Source organism: Aspergillus heteromorphus, assembly GCF_003184545.1.
Source record: "Aspergillus heteromorphus CBS 117.55 chromosome Unknown BO70scaffold_6, whole genome shotgun sequence".
Taxonomy (NCBI): Eukaryota; Fungi; Ascomycota; class Eurotiomycetes; order Eurotiales; family Aspergillaceae; genus Aspergillus; species Aspergillus heteromorphus.
Window position 1 is genome coordinate 288,574 of NW_020290411.1, and position 21,303 is coordinate 309,876.

Below are 21,303 nucleotides of genomic sequence, written 5' to 3' on the forward strand. Positions count from 1 at the left end.
AGACGCTGCGGACTCGGCGGCGGGCGGTGATTGCCGCGGCGACTATCCCAATAAACAAAGCTCTCCTCCTCCCTTCACCAACACCTTTCCTGCGCGCTTCAACCCCACGACACGACACGACACCACCCCCTTTCGCCAACAATCCCGGATCCCGTGTCAATCTATCCAAGATGTCGGCTTCAACGGAGAAATCCAAGGTCCACAAGCTGTCCTTGAAAGGTATGAGACCGCAGCCAGTCAGATCTCCACTCAAGCTCATACCCAGACAGGATCGTCGAAGATGGTGGCGGAATTCGTGAGTGTTTTCTTTTGGACGGAGCCTGGACCGGCGTTGACTAATATGCCTAGTTCGAATACTCCATCAACTCCATCCTGTAAGTTCTCGGGCATTTTATGCACGGACACCACTGATCCGATTTCGATAGCTTCCAGAGAGGCGTGTATCCTCCCGAGGATTTCACCACGTGAGTATCTTGCACCTGCAATTTTACGAAGTCATCTAACAACCTGTGGTATAGCGTGAAGAAATATGGCCTCAACATGCTTGGTTCGTCCTCTCGTCTGTCCAACACCCCACAATACTGACCGACAACAGTCACCTCCGACGACCAGGTCAAAGCCTACATCAAGAAGATCATGTCGCAGTTGAACAAATGGATGATGGGTGGGAAGATCTCCAAGCTTGTCGTTGTGATTACCGACAAGGAGACTGGCGAGCATGTGGAAAGATGGCAGTTTGACGTACGCATTCGTTAGTTTCGGGGACATGCACGAACTGACAAGCCTTCAGGTCCAAATCTTCGGGAAACACACCAAGAGCCAGTCATCCCAGTCTTCCGGTGACAAGGAAAACGCCCCTGGGTATACTCTCCTGCCAGTCCTTTCCGGATTCCCTCGCTAACCAGACACTCCCTTTACAGTGACAAGGAAGCCGCCGCACCGATCGAGAAGACCGAAAAGGTGATCCAGGACGAAATCCAGGCCATTTTCCGCCAGATCACCGCCTCCGTGACCTTCCTGCCTGTTCTTGGCGGCGACTGCACATTCAATGTCCTCGTGTACGCCGACGCCGACTCCGAGGTGCCCGTCGAATGGGGCGACAGCGACGCGAAGGAGATCAAGAACGCGGAGAAGGTGCAGCTCCGAAGCTTCAGCACCAACAACCATCGCGTCGAGACCCTGGTCAGCTACCGTCTCGCCGATTAGAAGATACATTGATTCACGGGTGTTCATACGGAGGCGTTAGGGACAAGAGGATGGGATCTGAGTTTCGGAGCATTTCGGGGATCTCTTCTTCACTTCGCTACTATGTATTTTGATATTTCTGCTTCTTCTCATCGCATGGCTATCAATGACTTAATGAACATGAACATGCATGCATCATTGCTGATGACCACTACTACCACCACCACACCACGGCAACTGATTCATCCTCGGAAACCACTCATTCCCCGTATCTCCTCCATCCCAAACCACCAACTTCTCAACGACCGATTCCAAACCCACCCCACAAACAACCCCATCTCCATCCCCACCCCCAGCCCCTCTTCACCCTCTTCCCCGACAATTCCCTCTGCACCCCATACAAATCCCCCTCCACAGCCCGATCCCACTCTTCTCCTCCCCCGCCACCACAGAAGCCAAAGGCGTCACCTCCTCCGGCGGATTAATCCCAACAACCCCCGCCTCGACCCCGGAGCAACACAAACAGAAGGGCTGCTCCAGCCCAAGAGCCGGGAAATGACACTCCATGAACCGTTGTCTCTTGAACTCGTGCGTCACAACGGTAACCCGGCGCGGATAGGACCCCACATGCAGTCTAAAGCGAAGCAATGAGAACAGGACATTCTGATAGGAGTCTGTCGCGTGTGTCTCTGCGATTATCCGCGCAGAGTCAATCTGAGAGGAGAATGAGAAGTAGTTGTTTTCTTTGGCGAGGTTCTGTATTGTATGTTGTTTGTTAGTAGTTTCGGGGAGCGAGCGAGCGAGCGGGTCGAGATATAAACATATAAAGTACTGCTGGGATGGATGGGTTGATTATTGCCAAAACTTTCAATGATCAAGCCCAATTCACCCAAACCCAATCCTACTATGAAAAGAGGATCAAAAGACCGTAGCAACAGGACACTCACCAAGTAAGAAACCCCCTCCTCAAGCTGCGTCCGCGGTCTCTTTGTCGCTCCGCTACACCCACACCACATTAGCAAACAATACCATCTTCAATCTCGTTACACCCATTACCAATCCCCAATAGTATATATACATACCACTTTCGAATTCCAGAAAAAAGCAATGGGTATACTTACCCCGAGAAAACCAACACCGCATGCTCGTCCTCGGCCAATGCCCGTAACCCCGCCTTGACATGTTCTGTGAAGGTGGGCGTTTCGCCTCTTTGGAAGGGTTCTATTATCCTTTCCACAACAAAAGATCATGGCATGCTGTTAGTGGAAATTGATGGAGAGGCAGATTCATGGTGCTGCTTTCAAATTGGGGGATGGGGGGGGGGGGGGGGTTTACCATTCGTCCTCGGAGAGGCCGTGGGTTGGTCCGCCGGTGTATATGGCGTGGCAGCAGACGATGATGAGGTGGGTGGGGTGGGGGGACCGGGCATCTTTGCGGAAGGATGATGGGGTGCTTGGGGAGGCTGCCCTCTCGGAGAGTGCGAGGTGCTAGGTGCTGGGAGATTGGAGTGATATAAGTACCTAGGGATCTTGTATAGGGAGGGGTTGTATTTAGTATGTTCATGTTTGGTGGAATAACCAACTAGATGTTGTATATTACCTAAGCCGGTCTACCGACTACTAACTACAGATGATATTCACGAAAATAATTGTTTACAGCAATCGCATTCTGAAACGCTAATCCAGTTACCAGGAACCTAAAATAGAAACAAATGGAATTCAACCACGGAGGTTGTTTGTCGGCGGAGAGACCCTTGCCACAGCTTAACGCGACTAATGTACATGCTGACCTGTCCGGAACAAGAGCAGGAGCCATACACCTAATAACGCCCGGCATAGAACCATCCCTTGTAGAAACCCATAGCCGCAACGAAGAAAAAAAGAAGGAAAATAATAGATCTGCAAACTTCACATAACTCCACCCGTACTCCATTCCATGTATGATGGTAGGTATGCTTCGAAATAAGATGCAGGATGCGTTGATGATCAATCAGTCCGAGGGGAAGCTTGCCAAGTCAATGAAAAAACCCGACACACCGTAATTTTGACAATGCGACACATGCAGCGGCCAAATACACAACAACCGCAGGGAGAGATGCTGAGAGACAGGCAAGACAATTACATAGATTTAGGAATGAACGAAGACCAAGGGGGGTATCAGGAGAATAGGAAATAAGAACGTCAGTTCAGAGAATCGTGGCGAAACGTGCACTCGTCACCCTTGCGGCACTTGCCTTCGCGCCAATATCGACAAGGAACCAATCCAGCTTTGGGCTTAAGCACTGTTAGAAGGAGGGATGGTAGAGAGGATGGAGGGGATGCTTACATGTTTCTTATTCGACTCATTTGATCTGTTCCGTTTGGATGAATTGAACCTGTCGTCGTCTTGGCCGTCAAGCCCGCCGGATTCGCGCATGCGTTTGCGCTCGGGGTCCTCATAGTGGCCCGATTGGGGCGCGCTGGCAACGCTCGGCTGCTGGGTTTGGCTGGTGATCTGGGATATGATGGCAGCCAAATTAGGGGCAATGCTAGGCTGCGAGGGTTGCACCTGAGGCACGACAGGTGCTGCTGGCTGCATTTGCTGTTGGGTATTGATAATCGACAAGAGTCTCTGGAAATCAACACCTTGTGCCGCCTGTGCCTGAGAAGCAGGGGGCAATTGAGGCATCTGTAGGACCGGTGCCTGGGGTTGCTGCTGCTGGCGGAACATGCTGAACGTCCTTTCAAGATCAGACATGGGCGCTTGCGCAGGTTGAGGCTGAGGTACCGGCGGCGTCGAATATTGCTGTGGCCCAGTCTGGATGACCTTGAGTAGGTTTGTGATATCAAACTGGCCATTAAGTGCGCTCTGAGGCGCGGGTGTTGGCTGTGGGTTGACCATGGCGAAGTATCGGTCTTGTCGGGCCTGGAGAAGCTGTCAGGACTTCGTCTTTGAGTGTACAATATTGGGAAGGGACATACCTTCACATGATCCGGCAATTCTCCGAATGATACCACTTCTGGCGCTGCTTCATCAGTATCTGGCGGAGGAGGTTCCTTCGGCGTGGATGGCACATCCGCAGGTGAAGTATAGAAAACCATAAGTGTCGTGGCTTCGCGATGCTCCTGAGCTTTCTTCTCGGCGCTGGTCGGCTCTTGATTGCCGCCACGCTTAACATAGCTTCTGGCGCGATCCTCAGGACTGATGTTCTCCTTATCGGTTTCTGACCCAGTTAGTGTGAGGGTAGAGTTTGCAACAGCTGACGAAGCTATTGACTTACCAGACGGCTCGTAATATTCGAGCAATTGCTCTTCGCGAAGACCACCGTCGTCCTCCTCCTCGAGCTCATCCAGATCTCTGTGAAGCTTGAGTACACTGCCTTCACCCTTGACATCTCCCGCCTCTCGCGACGAACGATCACCTGGCCCAAGTTCTTCCTCAGGATCGTGCGTAAACAAACGGACTTCCGTGAGACTAGAATCAGGCTTCCAGGTTACGCGAAGCTTCCGTCGTGCCTCTTTCCGCAACCTCTTCTTCCGTTCTTCCTCGGTTTCAGGGGGTCTGTCCTCAGTAGGCTCCACAGGGGCGGGATCCTTCTGCTTGTTCAAATCTGCCATTAAATCCCCGAAGGAGAAAGTAGGTCTAGGAGGCGCGGGCTGAGCTTCCTTCTTCTCCGCGGGACTATTTGTTTTAGTTAGTAGCCGTTCTGGACTGGAAGATGCGAGTTACTCACTGAGTCTTTGCTGCGGCGGCAGCGGCAGCTCTCTCTGCGTTCGAAGTTCCGGGCCTCTTTGAGGCTGAGCTAAGACTGCCAAAAAGATTGGTAGGCTTAGGAGCAATGATATTGGCCTTGAGACGGGCCGCAGTGGCCGCAGAGACTTTGTTCTCCTGTCCTACCTCTTGCGGTCGCTTGGCAGCAGCACCAGGAGCTCCGACAGTGTTGGGTTTCGCGACCGTCTTGGGGTTTGACGAGACAACTACTCGCTTCGTAGCAGGCTGCCCATTCCCCTCGCCTTCCCGATGCCTCTTAGACCCAGCCAGGTCGGCGCGTCCATCTGTGACGGCCAATTCGGCGACTGGAGGTTTAGCAGGCGATCCCTCTTTGGCTGTTGACTTCGCCGTCTCTTGCTTTCGCTTTGTAGATGCAATGGCATTGTCTAAGATCTTCTGTGCCAACTCTTTGACTATCTGACCTCCCCTCTTCACAAATCTAGGCAATAATTTGCTAACATTTGTCTTCTGAAGGACTTCTTCATCCATTGTCACGAAGCGGGAGAGTAGCTGCGGGGCAAATGTCAGCGGTGGTTCCAGAGAGCCCGCGCGGCTGCGGGGTAAATTACCTTTAATATATTCACTGTCAAAGCCCCATCAATATCAGAAGCCTGGTGCCGATCAAGCAGGAACGAATACAAGGCAGCTACGGCCATTGGATGTTCACCCAGCCTGGAAACACGCGCGTCAGTAATTTGGCCAGCAAACAACACTTGAAAGAAAAACTTTGCAAATCATCTCATGCAAGAGATCGCAGAGCAGGCGAAACCCAGACCCCGGACGTTGGCATTGGAAGGAGCCTTTAGCAGTGGCATTAGGCGCCAGAACGGCGCCTCTGATCCAGGGTATTATTCCCAATTGTCTCATGATTAAGGACCCGCTTGGAGAGCAGATATTCACCTTACAGATAAGCGCTCTTAATGCCAACGCCCACACTAGGGAGATTACGCGGGATAGGCTCTCAATTCGTTTCTGACTTCTATGGCCATGAAGACGACATGCCAAGTGTGGAAAGGAAACGGAAAGAAAAAGGACATACTTCTCGACAATGACGGGGTGGCCTTTCTCTAGAGTGGTGCTGACGACCACATCCATAAGGCGGCGTTGAAGCACAGCATCCTTCTTGAGCTGCGCGGCTTTCTCACTTTCACCCTTATTTTCTGCGACCTTCATGGCCTGGGTGCTCTCCTTCCAGGAGTCCCTTACAGCTTTGACGACGTCTTTGAACGCAACCAGTGCAGCCTTGACTTTGTCAACATTGGGTCGCCTATTACGTGGGGACCACACAGCTTTAAGAGCGTCATACTGCGCAGCAGCCTCCGGCTCATTAGGACGAGTGGGTGGTAGAGGGGATGGTTCTTCAGGGGCCTGGATCTCGAGTTCGGAGTCAGAGCTGTCCGACTCAGAACTCGACGAAGCAGACTTCCCGTCCAGCTTTTTGCTACCCCCTTTCATCGTGGCCTTCTTTGCTTGAGTCTGCGATTGTTTCTTGACGCTAGGCTGTTTCTTCGGCTTCGTCGCTTTCACCGCTGCGGGAGCGGGCATGATGTTGTGTCCTACTCCCGTCAATGAATGTACCTGGTTAGACGTGGCAGTGAATCATACCGTTCATAGGTACCACAAACTCATATTTCGTATTTGGAGCAATCGGCTGGTTACTCGAAACGGGCTGGGGATGGCCCAGTACCTGCGGGACCTGCATATCATCTCGATAAAAGTTGTACAGTCTATCCCCAGCAAGAAACCTCATGCGATCAGGATCAGAGGCAGGATTGGCGGTCTTGTTTGTTGCTGCGTACTTCGGCTCCTCAGAACGCTCATAGTCCGCAGGGTTTAGGTAAAGGAGGCTGTTATGAAGCGGAGCCTGCTGGTTGGCCGCCTGTTGTGCAGAATTGAGAAACTGTGGGTTGATGGTCTGATCAGGTACGGTTGGAGTCGACTGGGGATATCCAGCAGCGAAATTGATCGGAACATGCTAGTATTCGTTAGCTGTATACACTTAGGAAAGGGCGTAAAAAGTCGTACCGAGTTCCCCTCCGAATAACCCGTGGGAAGCGAGTATTGCGGTATTTGATGCTGATGCGACTCAGATCTGTATTGCGGTGGCCGAGGCTGCACTTGAGCGGGCCGAGGAGAATTTGATTGAGAGAAGACATCTGGTACGGAGAGGTTCTGGGGAGGATAGTATGCTCGCGGGAACGTGTAGGACTGATAGTGTGAGTTGTCGGATGCGGGAAGCGGCTGCGTGTCAAACGTAGCTTGCCCATGCGGGAATTGGGGAGCTTGGCGATACTGCTGGTGGTTTATAAAACTATGTGGTGTCGGCGCTGGCGCTGGATGAATGAGCTGCTGGGGATGCAAAGAGTTTGACCGCCAAGACTGAGGCGTCGGCTGCGGGTAGATGCCATGCGTCGGTTCCTGCGGCGTAGGTAGAGGACTTCGGGATGGTGTGCTCTGACTGAAAACCGGATGGTCCCAGTTGATTCCCAGCGGCTGCGATTGTTGCTGTTGCTGCTGCGGTTGTTGGATCTGCTGGAGCGGTTGCTGGGGTGGATGCGGGTGTTGATGTGGGGGGTCGGGGGTAGTATACAAAGGCTCGAAGTTGTTCCAGTACTCGGGCGGCAACGAGCCGGGGTCTACTGGCCCACGGTGCAGCCCGCGCAGGATATTTTGCGACGGCGACTGTTCCATGCTACCATTCATCCCCGCTTCTGGAGTGGGTGTATATTCTGGGGGGAGGGATCGCAGCAAGTAGCGCCGCGGCGGGTGGAGTTAAGGTACTAAACGCGAGGCCGGTCAAAGGTACCTAAGTATAAGTCACATGCATCCACGTGCCGGGGGGCAGGTTCGGGGCAACAGTCGGGTAGTCTGGGCGAGCCAATGGCGCCACTCTGCTGGTGGTCGGAGTTGGCGGAAAATCCTGGGTGGGGGGGAGGGCACCCAAGGGACGCGCTTATTGGTTGGCCGTTCGCACGTAACGGCGGCGCAGAAAACCTTCCCAATGGAGCCGGATATTGGCACAGGAGCTGGCTGGGCGAATCACTGGTCCAGGCCGGGTTTGTCAGCTGGCCCGGGGGAGATCGCCGATACTCCGTCCTTCGATAGGGTAACAAAGATAGGAGGGAGATCCGGGTAGCCTGAGGGTGAACTTCGCGGGTGGCAAATAGATAGTAGGTAGGTGGGCGGGACAGTCCCTCCCTTTTTGGCGGACGTAGAGGGGGGCCACACCTGAGGGTGAGAGAAACAGCAACGGCAAACCAGAGTTTTCGGCCTTGTGGTGCCTGAGAGCCTTATGTCACGTCCACGTCCACGTCCACGTTGCGCTGCGTCCAGTGTGCACCCTCTGCGCGCCTTCTTAAGCAGACAAAAAGATGGTCTTTGATGATGATGCACAAGCTGGGCCAACTTCTGTTGCGAATACACCGGCCAAGTACTCCGTACTCCGTATAATAGACGTAAGATAATCCGTCTCGCTGAGACACCTTCTTCTGCCTCTTCTCTTCTTTCAAGCAATCCTTAAGCTGGATTTGTATCCTTGTCCTGCTCACGCTTCTCCTGCCTTCGGTTCTCTTTCACTCCTTCTGGGTCTTCTTGTAAGGCAGCTGGGGCTGGGGGGAAAGGGTGTCAATCCCACTCGTCCTGCCAGTCCTGGTGGACCTTTTCTTCTCCTTATTCTGTCTTAAAAGATGATAAGAAAAGGTGTTATACAAAGAACCACGCGGGACTGCAGTTTAGCAGCATAGTCATTTGCTTTACGAGGAGGGTGGAAGGGATAGGGATGGGGGAGGGAGGGAGGTGGTTGGTAGTGGTGGTGGTGGTGAGACTGCTGAAAAAGCCGGGCGGCGCTCGGTTGGGCCACTGCGCGAGCTACGCCTCTTGCGACCTAGCGCAAGGCACATGATCCCGCTGCAGCGTTTGCGCGGGTTGTTTGGTTTGCGTGGTTTGCGTGGTTTGCTCTTTTCCAGGGTCGGCGATTGGCCGGGCGGGATTAGGTCAGCGCCTCATCGATCGGGGAGCTCTCAGGATGCCAGGTGGAGAGAGCGTAGTTGTTACTGGATAAATTACATTCATCTCCAGCGGGGGTCACAGCCCGCCTTTGCCCGTTGCGATACTCCAATCAGGACATTGACCCGTCCTGGACTAGATAGGCCTTCCTGTCGTCTACTCTTCCTCCGGTGGTTTCGCTACATGTCATGAATCAGACCCGTTCCAGGTAATCGTGATACCGTCCGGGGTGTGCCGCAGCAAGTCCAACCCAACCTACTATGGCCTCACACCCAGCATCTCTGAGGGACCGTCAGGTCGGTAGGTTTCCGTTGTCTTCTACCTCCTCTATACCACCACCTTGCTCTGACCAAACTCAGCCTCCATCCACAAGATCCTCAACTTGAACCACGATCCCCAGCCCGCGGAAGACGCCCACCACGATGCGTCTGCGCAGGGCCTCATCTCGACCCCCGTGTTGAACGAAGATGGCGATCCGATCTGGAAGGTCCTTGTGTTTGACGGCATGGGGCGAGATGTTATCAGCAGCGTACTCCGTGTCAATGACCTCCGGGCTTGGGGGGTCACAATCCATCTGTACGAACTCCTATTGCCGAGGTCCCTGAATTCCCAAGGGTCTAGCTAATGCGATTCCCCAGAGGCATCAATTCCAATCGATACCCCATCCCTGATGTCCCCGTCGTTTATCTCGTCGAACCAACACCTGCCAATGTCGAAGCGATCACAAATGACCTCTCTCGCGGGCTCTACTCGCCCGCCTACGTCAATTTTCTATCCTCCGTGCCCCGACCCCTCCTCGAAGACTTTGCGTCACAGATCGCGACAACCGGGACCGCGGAACACGTCGCTCAGGTCTTTGATCAGTACTTGAACTTCATCGTGGCTGAGCCCGACCTGTTCAGCCTGGGACTGGGGAATGATGCATACTGGAAGATCAACAGCGCCCAAACCAGCGACGATGATCTAGACGCAATGGTGGATAGAATCGTCAGCGGTTTGTTTAGCGTCAGCGTTACTATGGGTATGTACGGACAACGCAGGTCTCAGAAGTCATCTGCTGACGATGGTATGAACAGGTGCCATCCCAATTATTCGGTGTCCCAAAGGCGGCGCAGCAGAGCTAATAGCGACGAAGCTTGACCGCAAGCTACGCGATCACATCCTGAACTCCAAAGACAATCTGTTCTCGAAGAAGGCCACTCCTGGCGTCCCATCCGCGCGACCGGTTCTGATCATCGTGGACCGCAACGTGGATCTAGTACCGATGCTTTCCCACTCATGGACGTACCAATCTCTCGTCCAGGACGTTCTACAGATGCGCCTCAATCGGATCACAGTAGAAACCACGGATGAAATAAACCCCGACAAAGTCTCCAAGAGGGCGTACGACTTGAACAGCAACGACTTCTTTTGGAAGCGCAATGCCGGTGCACCCTTCCCGCAGGTGGCGGAAGACATCGATACAGAGCTTACGCGATACAAAGAGGATGCCACCGAGATCACAAAGAAGACAGGCGCTTCTTCGATCGAAGATCTCCAGAACGACACCAGCGCCTCTGCGCAGCACCTAAAAGCCGCCATCACCCTCCTCCCGGAGCTTCGGGAACGCAAAGCTATTCTCGACATGCACATGAACATCGCCACCGCCCTACTGAAGGGAATCAAAGACCGTCAGCTCGACAACTTCTTCGAACTCGAAGAAAACATCACCAAGCAGTCCAAGGCCCAGATCATGGAACTGCTCAACGACTCCACGAAGGGCAACAACCCGCTGGACAAGCTCCGCCTGTTCATCATCTGGTTCCTGAGCACCGAAACGGAGGTCTCCCGTGCCGAGATGAGCCAATTCGAAGAAGCCCTCACCAAGGTCGGAGTCACGGACGTCACCCCGCTGGCCTACGTGCGTCAAGTCCGCGAGATCACCCGCATGACAATGATGACCACCGCGACCGCCGCCCCGCAACAACAGTCCTCCAACCTCCTCCGCGGCTTCTCCTCCCTCTCCAATCAGCTCACCGACCGCATCACATCCGGCGCCCTCGGCGCTAACTTCGACTCCCTCATCTCCGGTGTCAAGAACTTCCTCCCCGCAAACAAGGACCTCACCCTCACCAAAATCACCGAATCCATCATGGACCCGGCTTCCGCTTCCAGCTCCGCCATCGCCAAAACAGAGACCTACCTCTACTTCGACCCCCGCAGCGCCAACGCCCGCGGCGCCATGCCCCCGGCCTCTGCCTCCCGCAACGCCCAGGGCCAGCCCATCAACGCCTCCGGCCCCGGAATGGCCGCCACCTTCGGCCAGCGCCGCCAGGCCTTCAACGAAGCCATCGTCTTCACCGTTGGCGGTGGCAGCATGGACGAGTACGGGAACCTGCAAGACTGGGTCGGTCGGACGAGCGGACAGCCCGGCGCTGACGGAGCTGGGGCCGGTAACCGCGCCGCTGCGTCCGGTGCCCCCGGGGGTCCCAGACGGAGAGTCGTCTACGGTAGTACCGACTTGATGAACGCGACTGAGTTCCTGACGGAGTCCTTGGCCAAGCTAGGCCGGGAGGGTTAGATATTGCTATTGTCTGGAATGGAAGGTGGTTAGGGAGGAGTTGTAGTAGCAAATAGAATTTGCCTTCGACGTATAGTACTTATAGCTAATCGACACGCTTATGGAGACGATTCCGTTTACTGCCTACCTTACCTATCTATCTATTCGGGATACGAAGTCTGTCTTGAAGACTTGAAAAAGTAAATGTATCAAATTGCCTGCCTTTAATAAAAGCTATAGTACATCGAGGCACATCCCCTGGCCAAGAAACGAAACGGAAAGCAAAAAGCAACAGCAACAATAAACGAAGGCAGTCAGCCGCCAATGCAGAAACACATGGTGACAAGCCCGGGGCAAAAAAGAAAGAAAAGTCAAATCCCCTGGAGGAGAGCTAGAAGAACAATCAAAAAAGAAATTTGAGGAGAGGAAGAAGACAATTAAACTACCCACGTAATGGTACGTCAGTGACGATTGGTCAATCTTGCCAGCTAGAAGTACAGTACAGGATCAAAGTTCAATTCAAACGATATCCTTCTCCTGTCTGACACTGTGCACGGAGATATCATGCTCAACGGAGATGCCGTACGCATTGTTGTCGCGCTCCAGCTTGGGTTGAGTCCGATCCGCGTAGCAGGAGACTGCGGGCTTCATGCTGTGAGTCGTGGAGCTAGTCTGTCTGGTATCCAGGAAGTTGGAGAATGAAAGCATGTTCCAGAGGTTTCGACGGGGGGAGGAGGCAGAGCCGGAACGATCGTGCGGGTTGTCTAGGGTGACACCGGCCCAGATGGAAGATAGAGGGAGGGAAATAGTGACGATGGTAATAACGTTGGATGAGAGTGCAGGGACAACCAGGATGTATTGAAGGATTGATAGGAAGGCTGTTTTGATCCATTAGTGAAGCTGGTCTTGTCTTAGGGGTTATGAAGATGTGCATGCGTACCTGGGATGACCAAGGTCTGGCAGCCCATGATAAAGATTACTTTCATGGGTCCAAAGTCCCGCACGCCCAGCTTTCTGCGCTGTCGAATGGCGTAGCCTAGCTTTGCGATGAAGATGGCGCAGAAGAAGCAGATGCTGGTGGTGACGGTGATGTTCTCGTTGCTTTGGAGTGCCATGGTGCTTAAGCTGGGTTGTGCTCCCATGATGAGGATGTCATTTTCAACCATCAGTGCCATGCGGAATCCAACGGGGATGGTTGCAATGGCCAAGGATATGGTGAGGAGGATGTGGCGGTACCGACGGCGGAAGTTGGCGCAGACGACCTGGACCTGCAGGACGAGAGAGGTCTCGATGCTGATCATCAGGAGGGTGGTGAAGACCGTTGCAGTGACGGAGTTTATGTATGCAGAAAGGGGCACCTGGGAGAAATCCCCGGCAAAGTAGGAGTAGACTCGCATGAAGGGAGAGGTGAAGTACAGGACCTGGCAGACAAGCTGGCCGACGTTGAAGAGCAGCGCGCAGCAGTTGAGGATGAAGACGCAGGAGCGACGCTTCTCGGGTCTGGTCAGAAGCAGGAGAATCACAAACAGGATGATCGATGCTCCAAGCTGGGCGCCGTAGTTGATACAGATCCGGATGCCATACTGCATATACATGTCAATGTCCTGCACGTTCACCTCAAAGAGATTTCCGGCGACACTATGGAAGGTGACATTCTGGGTATAGGGGTCAAAATCCGAAGCCATGATGGTGCTTTGATCGGATGACATGTTCGTAGACCTTTGACTTGTATGTGAAGTGTCGACGAAGGTAGTCAGTCAGAAATGAAGATATCTTGATCAACCGAAGAGTGCAAAATGAACGAGACGATGATTTGTATACGCCATTGAGGAGGACACTCGGTGTTCCAATCAAAATAAAATCCCAGCTGGAGTCTCAATCCCATATGACAACTGTGCCAAGGGGGGTGTGTGATATTGTCTCGTACAACACCCGAGACAAACAATAGGTAGGATGAAGGGTATATAAAGAACAACAATGCTAGGAGTTGACAAAGTGGATCCCTGTTCGAGACAATTTCAATCATAGCTTCGTTCAGCTATATGGGCCAGGTGAAGAAGTATGTTGCGAAACAAACAATATGAAGGCCGGCGCAAAGTACAATGGCGTGCCCGAAAGGGAAAGTCACCTCGACGGGAGCCTGCGTTGTGGCGACCAGCATCAACCATAACGCCGTCCTTGATTTGTTTTCACCCCGCAAGCCTAATCCACGAGGATTGTTCAAGCTGCTGGATTGATCACCTTCCATGCCTTTGCTCAAACGATCATTGTGCTGCGTATCTCGAGGGGCCGTTGTACCGCAACCTGGCCGCGGGGGTCACGGCCATTAATGTTATCATTAACCGCCATCTAAACCATATCGTAGAGGGTGAAGATGACAAGATGACAGCCTGCTTGAGCTAGAATATGCTATCGGCCATTCCAACCCCGGTGTTGTCCACATGGTCCAAAAAGGAATATGGCCGGACCACCGGGTTTCTCGTCAGAGACTCGAGCTATTTGCCAGGAATCTTAGTAAGGAGTTGTTTTCTGCGTTAGAGCATGCCTGGGGTGTGGTATACGAGGAAAGGTAGCCAACGATAGGCTCCATCACTGGAATATCATTGTTCATAGATGCTAGTTGAATGCAAAAATATGTTTCCCTAGCTGAGCTGCATAGGTACTTCATCTATCTCGAAGTCATGGCCAGAGCGGCACGGCACGGAGGTGACACTGGAGCTATGACAGAATTCATTTTTGTGGAACGTTGGGGGTCTTGTGTATCCGAGGAGAGGGGATGTCACCGTCGAGAGTCGCTGAGAGAAGCTGCGGGGAGACGGCGGTGGAGCAAGGCAGCAAGGCCCCACTCGCTCGCTCACTCCAACGGCTGCGGCCACTCCTCCAACTCCTCCATCCCACCATGCGCCTTCGCCTTCTCTCCGTCCCTCGCCATGGCTGCCGTGCCGCAGAGGACCCTCAACTGGCTATACAGTATCCTGGTCAGGGTAATGCCCTCCCGACTGCATCTTCATCCCACCTCTCCTTGTCCCCCACTAACTCGAGCCAGGATCATCACGACCCCAGGCAAACATACCAGGACCCCAACCGGACCTACTATGATGTCGCCAATGTGCTTGCTCAATACCCCTCCCTGGGTCCACGGACCGAAGTTTACAGTGTGTGACCCCCTGACCCTCTGAACTACGATCATCTTGTTGTTGTCGTCCTGACTGACCGTATCAATCTTCCCTCTAGCTTACGAGACCGGCTTCTCCGCCCTGCTCCTCCAGCTATCCGGCACGTTGCCCGTGACGTTTCGCGGCACCGTCTACAAGTTTCCTATCACACTATGGATCCCAAACACCTACCCTCGAGAGCCCCCAATGGTCTACGTGACGCCAACACAAGACATGGCTGTGCGCGTAGGACAACATGTAACGTTGGAAGGGAGGATCTACCATCACTACTTAGCACACTGGGCCGGAGCATGGGAGGTGAGCAACTCTGGGACCATCTCGCAACGGGTACGTTGGTGGGTTTCTGACATTGGAACTGCAGCGATCGTCTCTGAGTGACCTTCTCCTGATACTACGCGAGGTGTTCGCCAAGGAGCCGCCGGTGAAATACAAACAGCAGCAACCCGCAGAACAGCGACCGCCCCAGCCAGCCCAGGCGCATGGACAGGCACCTCCGCCACTACCTCCTTTGCCCCCAGAGCTCAATTCGTCACCTAGCCGCCCCCAGACAACACATGGCACTCCAACCGCGTCGCCGCAGACGAATGCACAACTGCCTCCGCCGCCGCCTCCAAAGCCGGGCCAAACGCCGGTTGAGCCGCAACCGCAACGGACTCCGTCAGCAGGGCGATACAATTCTCCCCCACCAATCCCTCCCCTACCACCAAAAGAACAAGATCCTCGACGATTGCCTTTCCAGCCTCAAGCAAGTGTCGGTAGCCCTGGGGTTGGACCATCGCAGTACCCACCCGAGCGCAGCGGAAATCCTGGGACCTCGAGTCAGTATCAGCTGCCTCATCAATCGCACCATGGACCCCAGCCAGCGCCTGCATACCCGCATGGATCAGCTCAGTTTCAGCCAATGCGCGGCACCCCTGTAAACCCTACACATGACCTTGGGCGGGGAACTCAGCAACGAGCCCCGGCTTACTACCCCGTGCAACAAGCTCCTCACCCAACCTACCAACGACCCCCACCGCACCAGGCACCGTCTCAAGCTTCTTCCCATTCTGGGCTTCCGCAAGCACAACAGCCAGTGCAGCAACCCAAGGCTGAGACACCCGACTTACTCACATCCCCTTTCGAGCTTGAACTCCCTTCATTCGCACCCACCGGCCCGGCGCCTCCAATCCCCCCAATCCCGAGAAGGACGCCCTGCTACAGGCTGTTTCCAAGACCCTTGCCGAAACACTCCAGGGCAACGTCACACAGACCGAGTCTGCTGCTCAGTCTTTGCTTTCACAGTCCCACTCCCTGCACGCGGCGATCGCCACCCTACAAGGCGAGATCTCGTCGCTGAACACCCTTAATTCAACCCTCCAGTCGAACAACTCGGTCCTGAAGCAATCCCTCCACCGCGCAGACGGCGTGATTGCAGACGCCCAAAGCCGCATCTCGGCATCCGCAGCCCCATCGTCCAGCACCGACCCCGCAGCTTCAGGGCTGCCCCCGATCGACGAAGTCCTCGTCGCCCCCACGGTCGTTGGCAAGCAATTGTACGACCTAGTTGCCGAAGAACGCGGCATCCAGCAGGCAATTTACGCCCTACAGGCTGCGTTGGTCAAGGGCGTCATTGGTGTGGAGACATGGTCGCGTCACACGCGTGGGCTCGCGCGCGAGGCGTTCCTGAAAAGAGCTCTGATCCGGAAAATCGGAAAGGGCATGGGCTTGGAAGAATATCCCTTCTAGATGGTGGTTGCTGTGGTTATCTGCAGACTGGTCTGTGGATGGATGACTTATGCAACAGCAACAGTATACCCAAGCTAGGCAATGTACATAAGCTTGATTGGACTTGGTTGAGTGGACATCTGAGCGTTTGTTCTTACTTATGATAGTGGATCTGACAATTAAAATCGACGCCCTCAACAGATATAGACATGATCTCTCTTCTAACGTGGTAGCCCGTTCTACTATGCACCAGACCAAAGCACAACCCAGTCCAGACAGACCAACCCACTCACTCCATCCCCTCATAAACATCCAACCCCCTTCCCAGCCCTAAACTCCCTCACTCATCACCAAACCCGACCCCTCAACTAACCCTCAACTCAACCCATCAACCCCAATAGCAACCCTTCACAGCCCCCACAACCCCAACACCCCAACCGCACACCCGCCCAAAACCCACAAATCGACCCCCTTCCCTACTGCCCTGCCCGCCCCGCCCGTCTTCGCATCCCCCGTCGCCTTCGCCTCCTTACCCGTCGCCGTCAACGCACCCGTCGCAACCTGTCTCTTCACATCACTCAAATAACTCTTGACGTCCGTCGGCAGCGCCAGGTACCAGTCCGGGGTATGTCCGGCGTTGAAGTCGCTGGATAGGGCGCTGCGCTGGGCCGGGACAAACAGCTGGGCGAGCACGGTGGCCGGGACGCCCGTGACGACTTTCTCGACGATGGAGTGTGGTGGGGGGGAGATGTTTTCCAGGTTGGCGGTTTTGGTGGGGATGGCGATTGTGTGGCTTTGTCTGGGGGAGGGTTAGTTGGGTGGGTGATGGATTGGGGAGGGAGGGGGAAAGTACAGGGCTGATCTGAGAGAGGACCAGTCGATGTCGTGGGCGTTTTGGAGGTCCGGGGTGCACCAGGCTGTGGTGGCGAGGAGGGAGGGGAGGAGGAGGAGGGTGGTTGTGGATGGGAGTTTCATTTTGGAAATAGATGATGGTTTGGTATATTTCGCTCTGTTGGTAGGGAGGTAACTAGGTATTTTGATAGATGGTTTGACGAGAGTGAAGATTAAGATGTGGTTGGTATACGGACCACAATATGGGATAGCATGAGCGGATGGGATGAGCGGATGGGACAACCACTATCATATGCATTGTCCGGACCGAGATCCGATTTCGACCACGGACGAGATCTTCATGGCCCAAAGACTGGGTGATCTGCAGGGTGGAGAGGGAAAGGGATATCTGAAGCATAGCGTAGACCCTAGTTGCGGTCTCATTTTTGGATGTTTATCTTTCTTTAGCTTGCCGGGCTGGGTGTTTGAGCCATCCTGGACCCCTATGGTCTCCCGGGGCGGGTCTTTTTGGAAGTTTGATCTTGATGCTCAAGGTCTGGATGCGCTGTGCTGAGTTGTAGTTGGTGAGTAGTGTTTCGGCGCGTTGTTTTAAATGCTGGGGAGCTAGATGCTGCGATGTCCGCCGGAGGGCTTTCAACCCCAGTCTGTGGTATTTTGTTGGCCTTTCATAAAGGTACACTGGGCAGACCTCGAGGCTCCTTTCAAAAAACCGCAAGCTAGTACGAGGTAGAGAGTGGATAAGAACCAAAAGAGTAATTGAAGATTAGTATTAATCTAAAACTATTATAAAATTGACATATTATTATATTATTCTTTAATGTAAACGGCAAGAAAGTGCCAGCGGCAGTGTTGCCTTCTCTCCGTAATTAGTAGGGCATATTGGTATCTTGAATGGCTTACTTTTATCAGACAGATAGGTTTCCGACAGCAGAGTCGGTTCTTTGTCATAGTACCTGAGGTCATAGATATTCCTCCAAAAGCAGATACGCATTTGGCAGACATGTCACTACAGCCCAGGTCTAGTATCCTCGTATACAAAGAACACCGAGTCAACTACGATGTACCTTTCTGTCAATTCGTCAACCGGACAAGAAGGGAAAGCAAACAAGCGAAATAATTCGAAAGGCGACGTAATTCCGAAGAAGTACTAATACTATTTCTGACAGCGTGCGAACAATATGGGCATTGGAAAAGGTAGACTTACAACCCTACCAGCAGAAAGCCCTCCAGGAAGTTCGATTTTCCATCCTGAACATTGAATGCGTTGGGTATGCTAGTCAAAAAGAAGATCAAGTCCTCCAGCAGATTAGGGCTTATGTCCATGTCCTTTCTTAAAACCCAGCTTGCAATAGCCAAGAGAGCGGAGACAAAGAGGGAAAGTAACGCTCGGCAGGTTCCCAATCCGGCAAGCACGCTTAAGGCCGCCTGGTCCTCACCGCCCTCCGGTTCAAAGAAGTTGTACCGGCACAATCCACCCCTTCGGCTTCCGCCAGTTCGCGTGCTTTAACCGCTTGACAATCATCAATTATGATTTAGTCTTCAACCCGATCGGCCATACAGCGATGTGACGGCGATTAGGAAGCCCAGCTGTCTTTTGGATATCTTGTAGATATCAATGGAGCAGTCACCTCGACTTCGTCGGCACCGTTCATCTTTAGAAGGGGTCATCATTCCTGTGTCAAGGACTTGGGACCCCAAAGTGCGCGACCTCGCGATCCAGATTTCCGATGAGATCATCGCGACCCTCGAGCCTTCTCAGAGCACCAACAACGGCTATAAACCCGTCACCCTCATCCGTCTCATGAGGAACGCGGTCTCTGAAAAGGATGATTTCTTGAGACTCCTTTTTTCTTTCATCCAGCAAGACCTCCTTGGCGAAAGTAGAGGAGGAGGCACTGGCCTGGACGACCAAATTCTCCCATACCTTGCCAGCTTTCCCGACTGGCCGGCTGATGAGATCGATACTTTGAGTGCGAGTCTCGCTGGGTTCTCCCAATACCTGGTGGAAAATTTCTTCCTGCCATGTAAGTTTGCAGGCTCTATCTAATTCACGTGGGATGGCAAGGGGCAAGGCCCTTACTTATATCCCCCCTTAGTAAAAGCGCTGGCAGTCAAAACGCCCCAGTCTACACCGGATCTGTCGCATTCCAGAACACCCTCTACGGCCATTGGCACCCCGCAACGCGTCTCGAACTTGCGACGGGCCTGCCTTGTTCGTGATCGCCACCGATGTGTGATCACTCGGAAATTCGATGCTCAGGAAGCCCAGACTCGATATAAGCGAGATGGACGCAATGTGAAAGATGACGACGGGAAGTCGTTGCTTCCGGAACGTGATACGATGGCATATCTGGAAGTAGCGCACATAATACCGCACTCTTTGATGTCGCTCACCAGTGAAGATGGTGAATGGAGACTTGTAAGTTGCTGGCATGATATCCTTAGTGGCTTGTATCACCTCTGACAGTGCCCAGGCAGATTCAAAGCAAATAGCCCATAGGATCTTGAAGATGTTCAACCCCGGCGCTATCCGTTTAATCAACGGGGTTGGTATTGATCGGCCGATGAACGCGCTCACCCTAACCCATGACCTTCATAGGTTGTTCGGCACCTTTGAAATTGCCTTTGAACAGCTTGCTTCCCCAACACATACCTATAAAATTGATTATGTGGAGTCTGACCGCATGGGTCGGGTTGAAAAGCTCCCCGTCACTGTTACCTTTAATCTCACACCTGACCGAAGTGTAGACCCGCCGTCTGCTCAACTTCTTAAGGTTCATCATGCGATTGGACGCATCCTTCATCTGAGCGCCGCCGGTGATTATATAGATAATCTCCTTCGCGATATAGAAGAAATGGAGGGTGGTGGAGTGGTATCCAACGGATCCACTCGTCTTGATGACTATGTTCGGTTCAGGCTTGGGGTGGCATCCCTATATTAAAAACAGTATATTAATAAGTAGATCGCAATTCTACTATATTATGCTGTGGCATTTCTCGCATCCTGTTTTTATTTACCCGGAAACTCCAATGTTGTATGTAGTACCATTAGCACTCATACTGCACTCTGCAGATCTATGCATGCATCATGCATAGATAGTACCAGAACCTCAGGTACGCACCTACCACTCAAACACAACTCTAATCCCTCTAAATATATACCAACCACACCACTCAACCAACCTACTGAGAAACCCAATAGACACTTCATAAGTTCATTCACTGCATTAACCCATAATACAAGCAGCATCATTAACAATCAATAAATAACCCGCTTCCTGATAAAAACACATGTACGTAAAGAGATCCGATGCCATCGCTATCACATCACATCACCGAGACTCAGTACCACGCAGTCTAGTACCTCTTATCCAAATCAGCCTCCACGCCCCTCTGCTTGGTCTTCCCCTCATCATGCACATCCCTCCACTTCTGCTCCTCCTCGCGATCACCAGTCGCGGCAGCCGCAACCTGCCCGAGACCACCCTTCACGCGGCCCTTAACGCCCTCACCCAGATCCCTCAGCTGGCCTTCCGCCTCAGCCTGCTTGCCCGCCGCATTCTGCTCCTGGCCGGACTTGCGCAGTCCCTCGTTGCCAATCAGGTTGCCCAGGGACTCCTTGGCCGAACCGAGGGTCTGGTCCCAGCTGCCGGTGCTGCGTTGCGGGTGGTCGGAGGCGGTGGCGCCCGTGGAGGGGTCCGCGGTGATGGGACCGAGCTTGGCGGTCTCGTGGCTGGCGGCGTTTTCGCTGGCGGCTTTGGATTGTGTGGCTTCGCCTTCGGCCTGTGGGGAGGCGGGGTGGGTCAGTTGGGGTGTTTTGTGAGGGGTGAAGGGGGTTGGGACTGGGATGGAAATGGAGATGGGGATGGGATGGGATGGGATTGGGATTGGGATGGTGGGAAGCGTACGTGAGTAGAGGAGTCACCGGTGACGGTACCGACGGCGCGTTGGGCGAGGCCTGTGGCAGAGTCGATGTAGGATTTGAGGGTGGAGGAGTTGTTGGCGTTGCTGGAGTTGTCGGCAGACATGATGGTGGTGTTCTTGGTAGGTAGATTGGTTGGTTTGGTTTGAAGTAGTAAAGAAATTGAC

General features: G+C 53.4%; 10 protein-coding genes across 10 annotated transcripts; 5 read left to right on the forward strand and 5 right to left on the reverse strand.

The window, feature by feature from the left end:
• The first annotated feature begins 86 nt into the window (after positions 1–86).
• Positions 87–1,382, forward strand: BO70DRAFT_385769 (spindle checkpoint protein MAD2). The gene is made up of 8 exons (XM_025545763.1): positions 87–219; positions 270–295; positions 349–374; positions 426–464; positions 519–547; positions 596–741; positions 791–861; positions 921–1,382. Exons 1-8 carry the CDS (start codon positions 171–173, stop codon positions 1,204–1,206), a joined length of 672 nt encoding a protein of 223 aa, XP_025401361.1. The 5' UTR covers positions 87–170; the 3' UTR covers positions 1,207–1,382.
• On the reverse strand, positions 1,381–3,046 carry BO70DRAFT_369490 (DUF218 domain protein; the record flags this gene model as incomplete). The annotated part of the gene is made up of 6 exons (XM_025544683.1): positions 1,381–1,523; positions 1,587–1,941; positions 2,133–2,184; positions 2,307–2,414; positions 2,521–2,614; positions 3,043–3,046. 6 exons carry the CDS (start codon positions 3,044–3,046, stop codon positions 1,381–1,383), a joined length of 756 nt encoding a protein of 251 aa, XP_025401362.1.
• On the reverse strand, positions 2,875–7,674 carry BO70DRAFT_385771 (uncharacterized protein). Its single transcript, XM_025545764.1, has 8 exons — positions 6,961–7,674; positions 6,541–6,910; positions 5,975–6,491; positions 5,505–5,607; positions 4,898–5,445; positions 4,146–4,845; positions 3,511–4,089; positions 2,875–3,458 (listed from the first exon to the last, which is right to left on the reverse strand). The coding sequence occupies exons 1-8, from the start codon at positions 7,636–7,638 to the stop codon at positions 3,366–3,368; spliced, it is 3,588 nt and encodes a 1,195-aa protein (XP_025401363.1). The 5' UTR covers positions 7,639–7,674; the 3' UTR covers positions 2,875–3,365.
• Positions 7,675–9,017: 1,343 nt separating this feature from the next.
• On the forward strand, positions 9,018–11,618 carry sly1 (syntaxin-binding protein). The gene is made up of 4 exons (XM_025545765.1): positions 9,018–9,240; positions 9,300–9,516; positions 9,579–9,961; positions 10,017–11,618. Exons 1-4 carry the CDS (start codon positions 9,201–9,203, stop codon positions 11,498–11,500), a joined length of 2,124 nt encoding a protein of 707 aa, XP_025401364.1. The 5' UTR covers positions 9,018–9,200; the 3' UTR covers positions 11,501–11,618.
• Positions 11,619–11,696: 78 nt separating this feature from the next.
• Positions 11,697–13,164, reverse strand: preB (alpha-factor pheromone receptor STE2; the record flags this gene model as incomplete). Its single annotated transcript, XM_025545245.1, has 2 exons — positions 11,697–12,357; positions 12,420–13,164. 2 exons carry the CDS (start codon positions 13,162–13,164, stop codon positions 11,999–12,001), a joined length of 1,104 nt encoding a protein of 367 aa, XP_025401365.1. The 3' UTR covers positions 11,697–11,998.
• A 200-nt stretch (positions 13,165–13,364) lies between these two features.
• BO70DRAFT_195203 (uncharacterized protein) lies at positions 13,365–13,974 on the forward strand. The gene has a single exon (XM_025538538.1). It carries the CDS (start codon positions 13,541–13,543, stop codon positions 13,880–13,882), a length of 342 nt encoding a protein of 113 aa, XP_025401366.1. The 5' UTR covers positions 13,365–13,540; the 3' UTR covers positions 13,883–13,974.
• A 435-nt stretch (positions 13,975–14,409) lies between these two features.
• BO70DRAFT_385775 (putative endosomal sorting complex protein TSG101) lies at positions 14,410–16,383 on the forward strand (the record flags this gene model as incomplete). The annotated part of the gene is made up of 5 exons (XM_025545766.1): positions 14,410–14,463; positions 14,526–14,634; positions 14,714–14,952; positions 15,017–15,730; positions 15,859–16,383. 5 exons carry the CDS (start codon positions 14,410–14,412, stop codon positions 16,381–16,383), a joined length of 1,641 nt encoding a protein of 546 aa, XP_025401367.1.
• Positions 16,384–16,770: 387 nt separating this feature from the next.
• Positions 16,771–17,337, reverse strand: BO70DRAFT_378111 (uncharacterized protein; the record flags this gene model as incomplete). Its single annotated transcript, XM_025545246.1, has 2 exons — positions 16,771–17,161; positions 17,216–17,337. The coding sequence occupies 2 exons, from the start codon at positions 17,335–17,337 to the stop codon at positions 16,771–16,773; spliced, it is 513 nt and encodes a 170-aa protein (XP_025401368.1).
• Positions 17,338–18,721: 1,384 nt separating this feature from the next.
• On the forward strand, positions 18,722–19,750 carry BO70DRAFT_195455 (uncharacterized protein). Its single transcript, XM_025538539.1, has 3 exons — positions 18,722–19,238; positions 19,311–19,633; positions 19,693–19,750. Exons 1-3 carry the CDS (start codon positions 18,830–18,832, stop codon positions 19,705–19,707), a joined length of 747 nt encoding a protein of 248 aa, XP_025401369.1. The 5' UTR covers positions 18,722–18,829; the 3' UTR covers positions 19,708–19,750.
• An 821-nt stretch (positions 19,751–20,571) lies between these two features.
• BO70DRAFT_350995 (putative mismatched base pair and cruciform DNA recognition protein) lies at positions 20,572–21,242 on the reverse strand (the record flags this gene model as incomplete). Its single annotated transcript, XM_025541721.1, has 2 exons — positions 20,572–20,997; positions 21,123–21,242. The coding sequence occupies 2 exons, from the start codon at positions 21,240–21,242 to the stop codon at positions 20,572–20,574; spliced, it is 546 nt and encodes a 181-aa protein (XP_025401370.1).
• Between the last annotated feature and the right edge of the window lie 61 nt (positions 21,243–21,303).

Coding starts and splice junctions, on each gene's coding strand:
- BO70DRAFT_195203 (XM_025538538.1), top strand. CDS start 13,541: ATGTTGCGAAACAAACAATATGAAGGCCGGCGCAAAGTACAATGGCGT.
- BO70DRAFT_195455 (XM_025538539.1), top strand. CDS start 18,830: ATGGAGCAGTCACCTCGACTTCGTCGGCACCGTTCATCTTTAGAAGGG. Junction 19,239..19,310: donor GGAAAATTTCTTCCTGCCAT/GTAAGTTTGCAG, acceptor ATCCCCCCTTAG/TAAAAGCGCTGGCAGTCAAA.
- BO70DRAFT_385769 (XM_025545763.1), top strand. CDS start 171: ATGTCGGCTTCAACGGAGAAATCCAAGGTCCACAAGCTGTCCTTGAAA. Junction 465..518: donor CCTCCCGAGGATTTCACCAC/GTGAGTATCTTG, acceptor CCTGTGGTATAG/CGTGAAGAAATATGGCCTCA. Junction 742..790: donor TGGAAAGATGGCAGTTTGAC/GTACGCATTCGT, acceptor ACAAGCCTTCAG/GTCCAAATCTTCGGGAAACA.
- BO70DRAFT_385771 (XM_025545764.1), bottom strand. CDS start 7,638: ATGAATGGTAGCATGGAACAGTCGCCGTCGCAAAATATCCTGCGCGGG. Junction 6,492..6,540: donor GTTTGTGGTACCTATGAACG/GTATGATTCACT, acceptor TGACGGGAGTAG/GACACAACATCATGCCCGCT. Junction 5,446..5,504: donor TGACAGTGAATATATTAAAG/GTAATTTACCCC, acceptor TTTGCCCCGCAG/CTACTCTCCCGCTTCGTGAC.
- sly1 (XM_025545765.1), top strand. CDS start 9,201: ATGGCCTCACACCCAGCATCTCTGAGGGACCGTCAGGTCG. Junction 9,241..9,299: donor TCTGAGGGACCGTCAGGTCG/GTAGGTTTCCGT, acceptor GACCAAACTCAG/CCTCCATCCACAAGATCCTC. Junction 9,962..10,016: donor TAGCGTCAGCGTTACTATGG/GTATGTACGGAC, acceptor TGGTATGAACAG/GTGCCATCCCAATTATTCGG.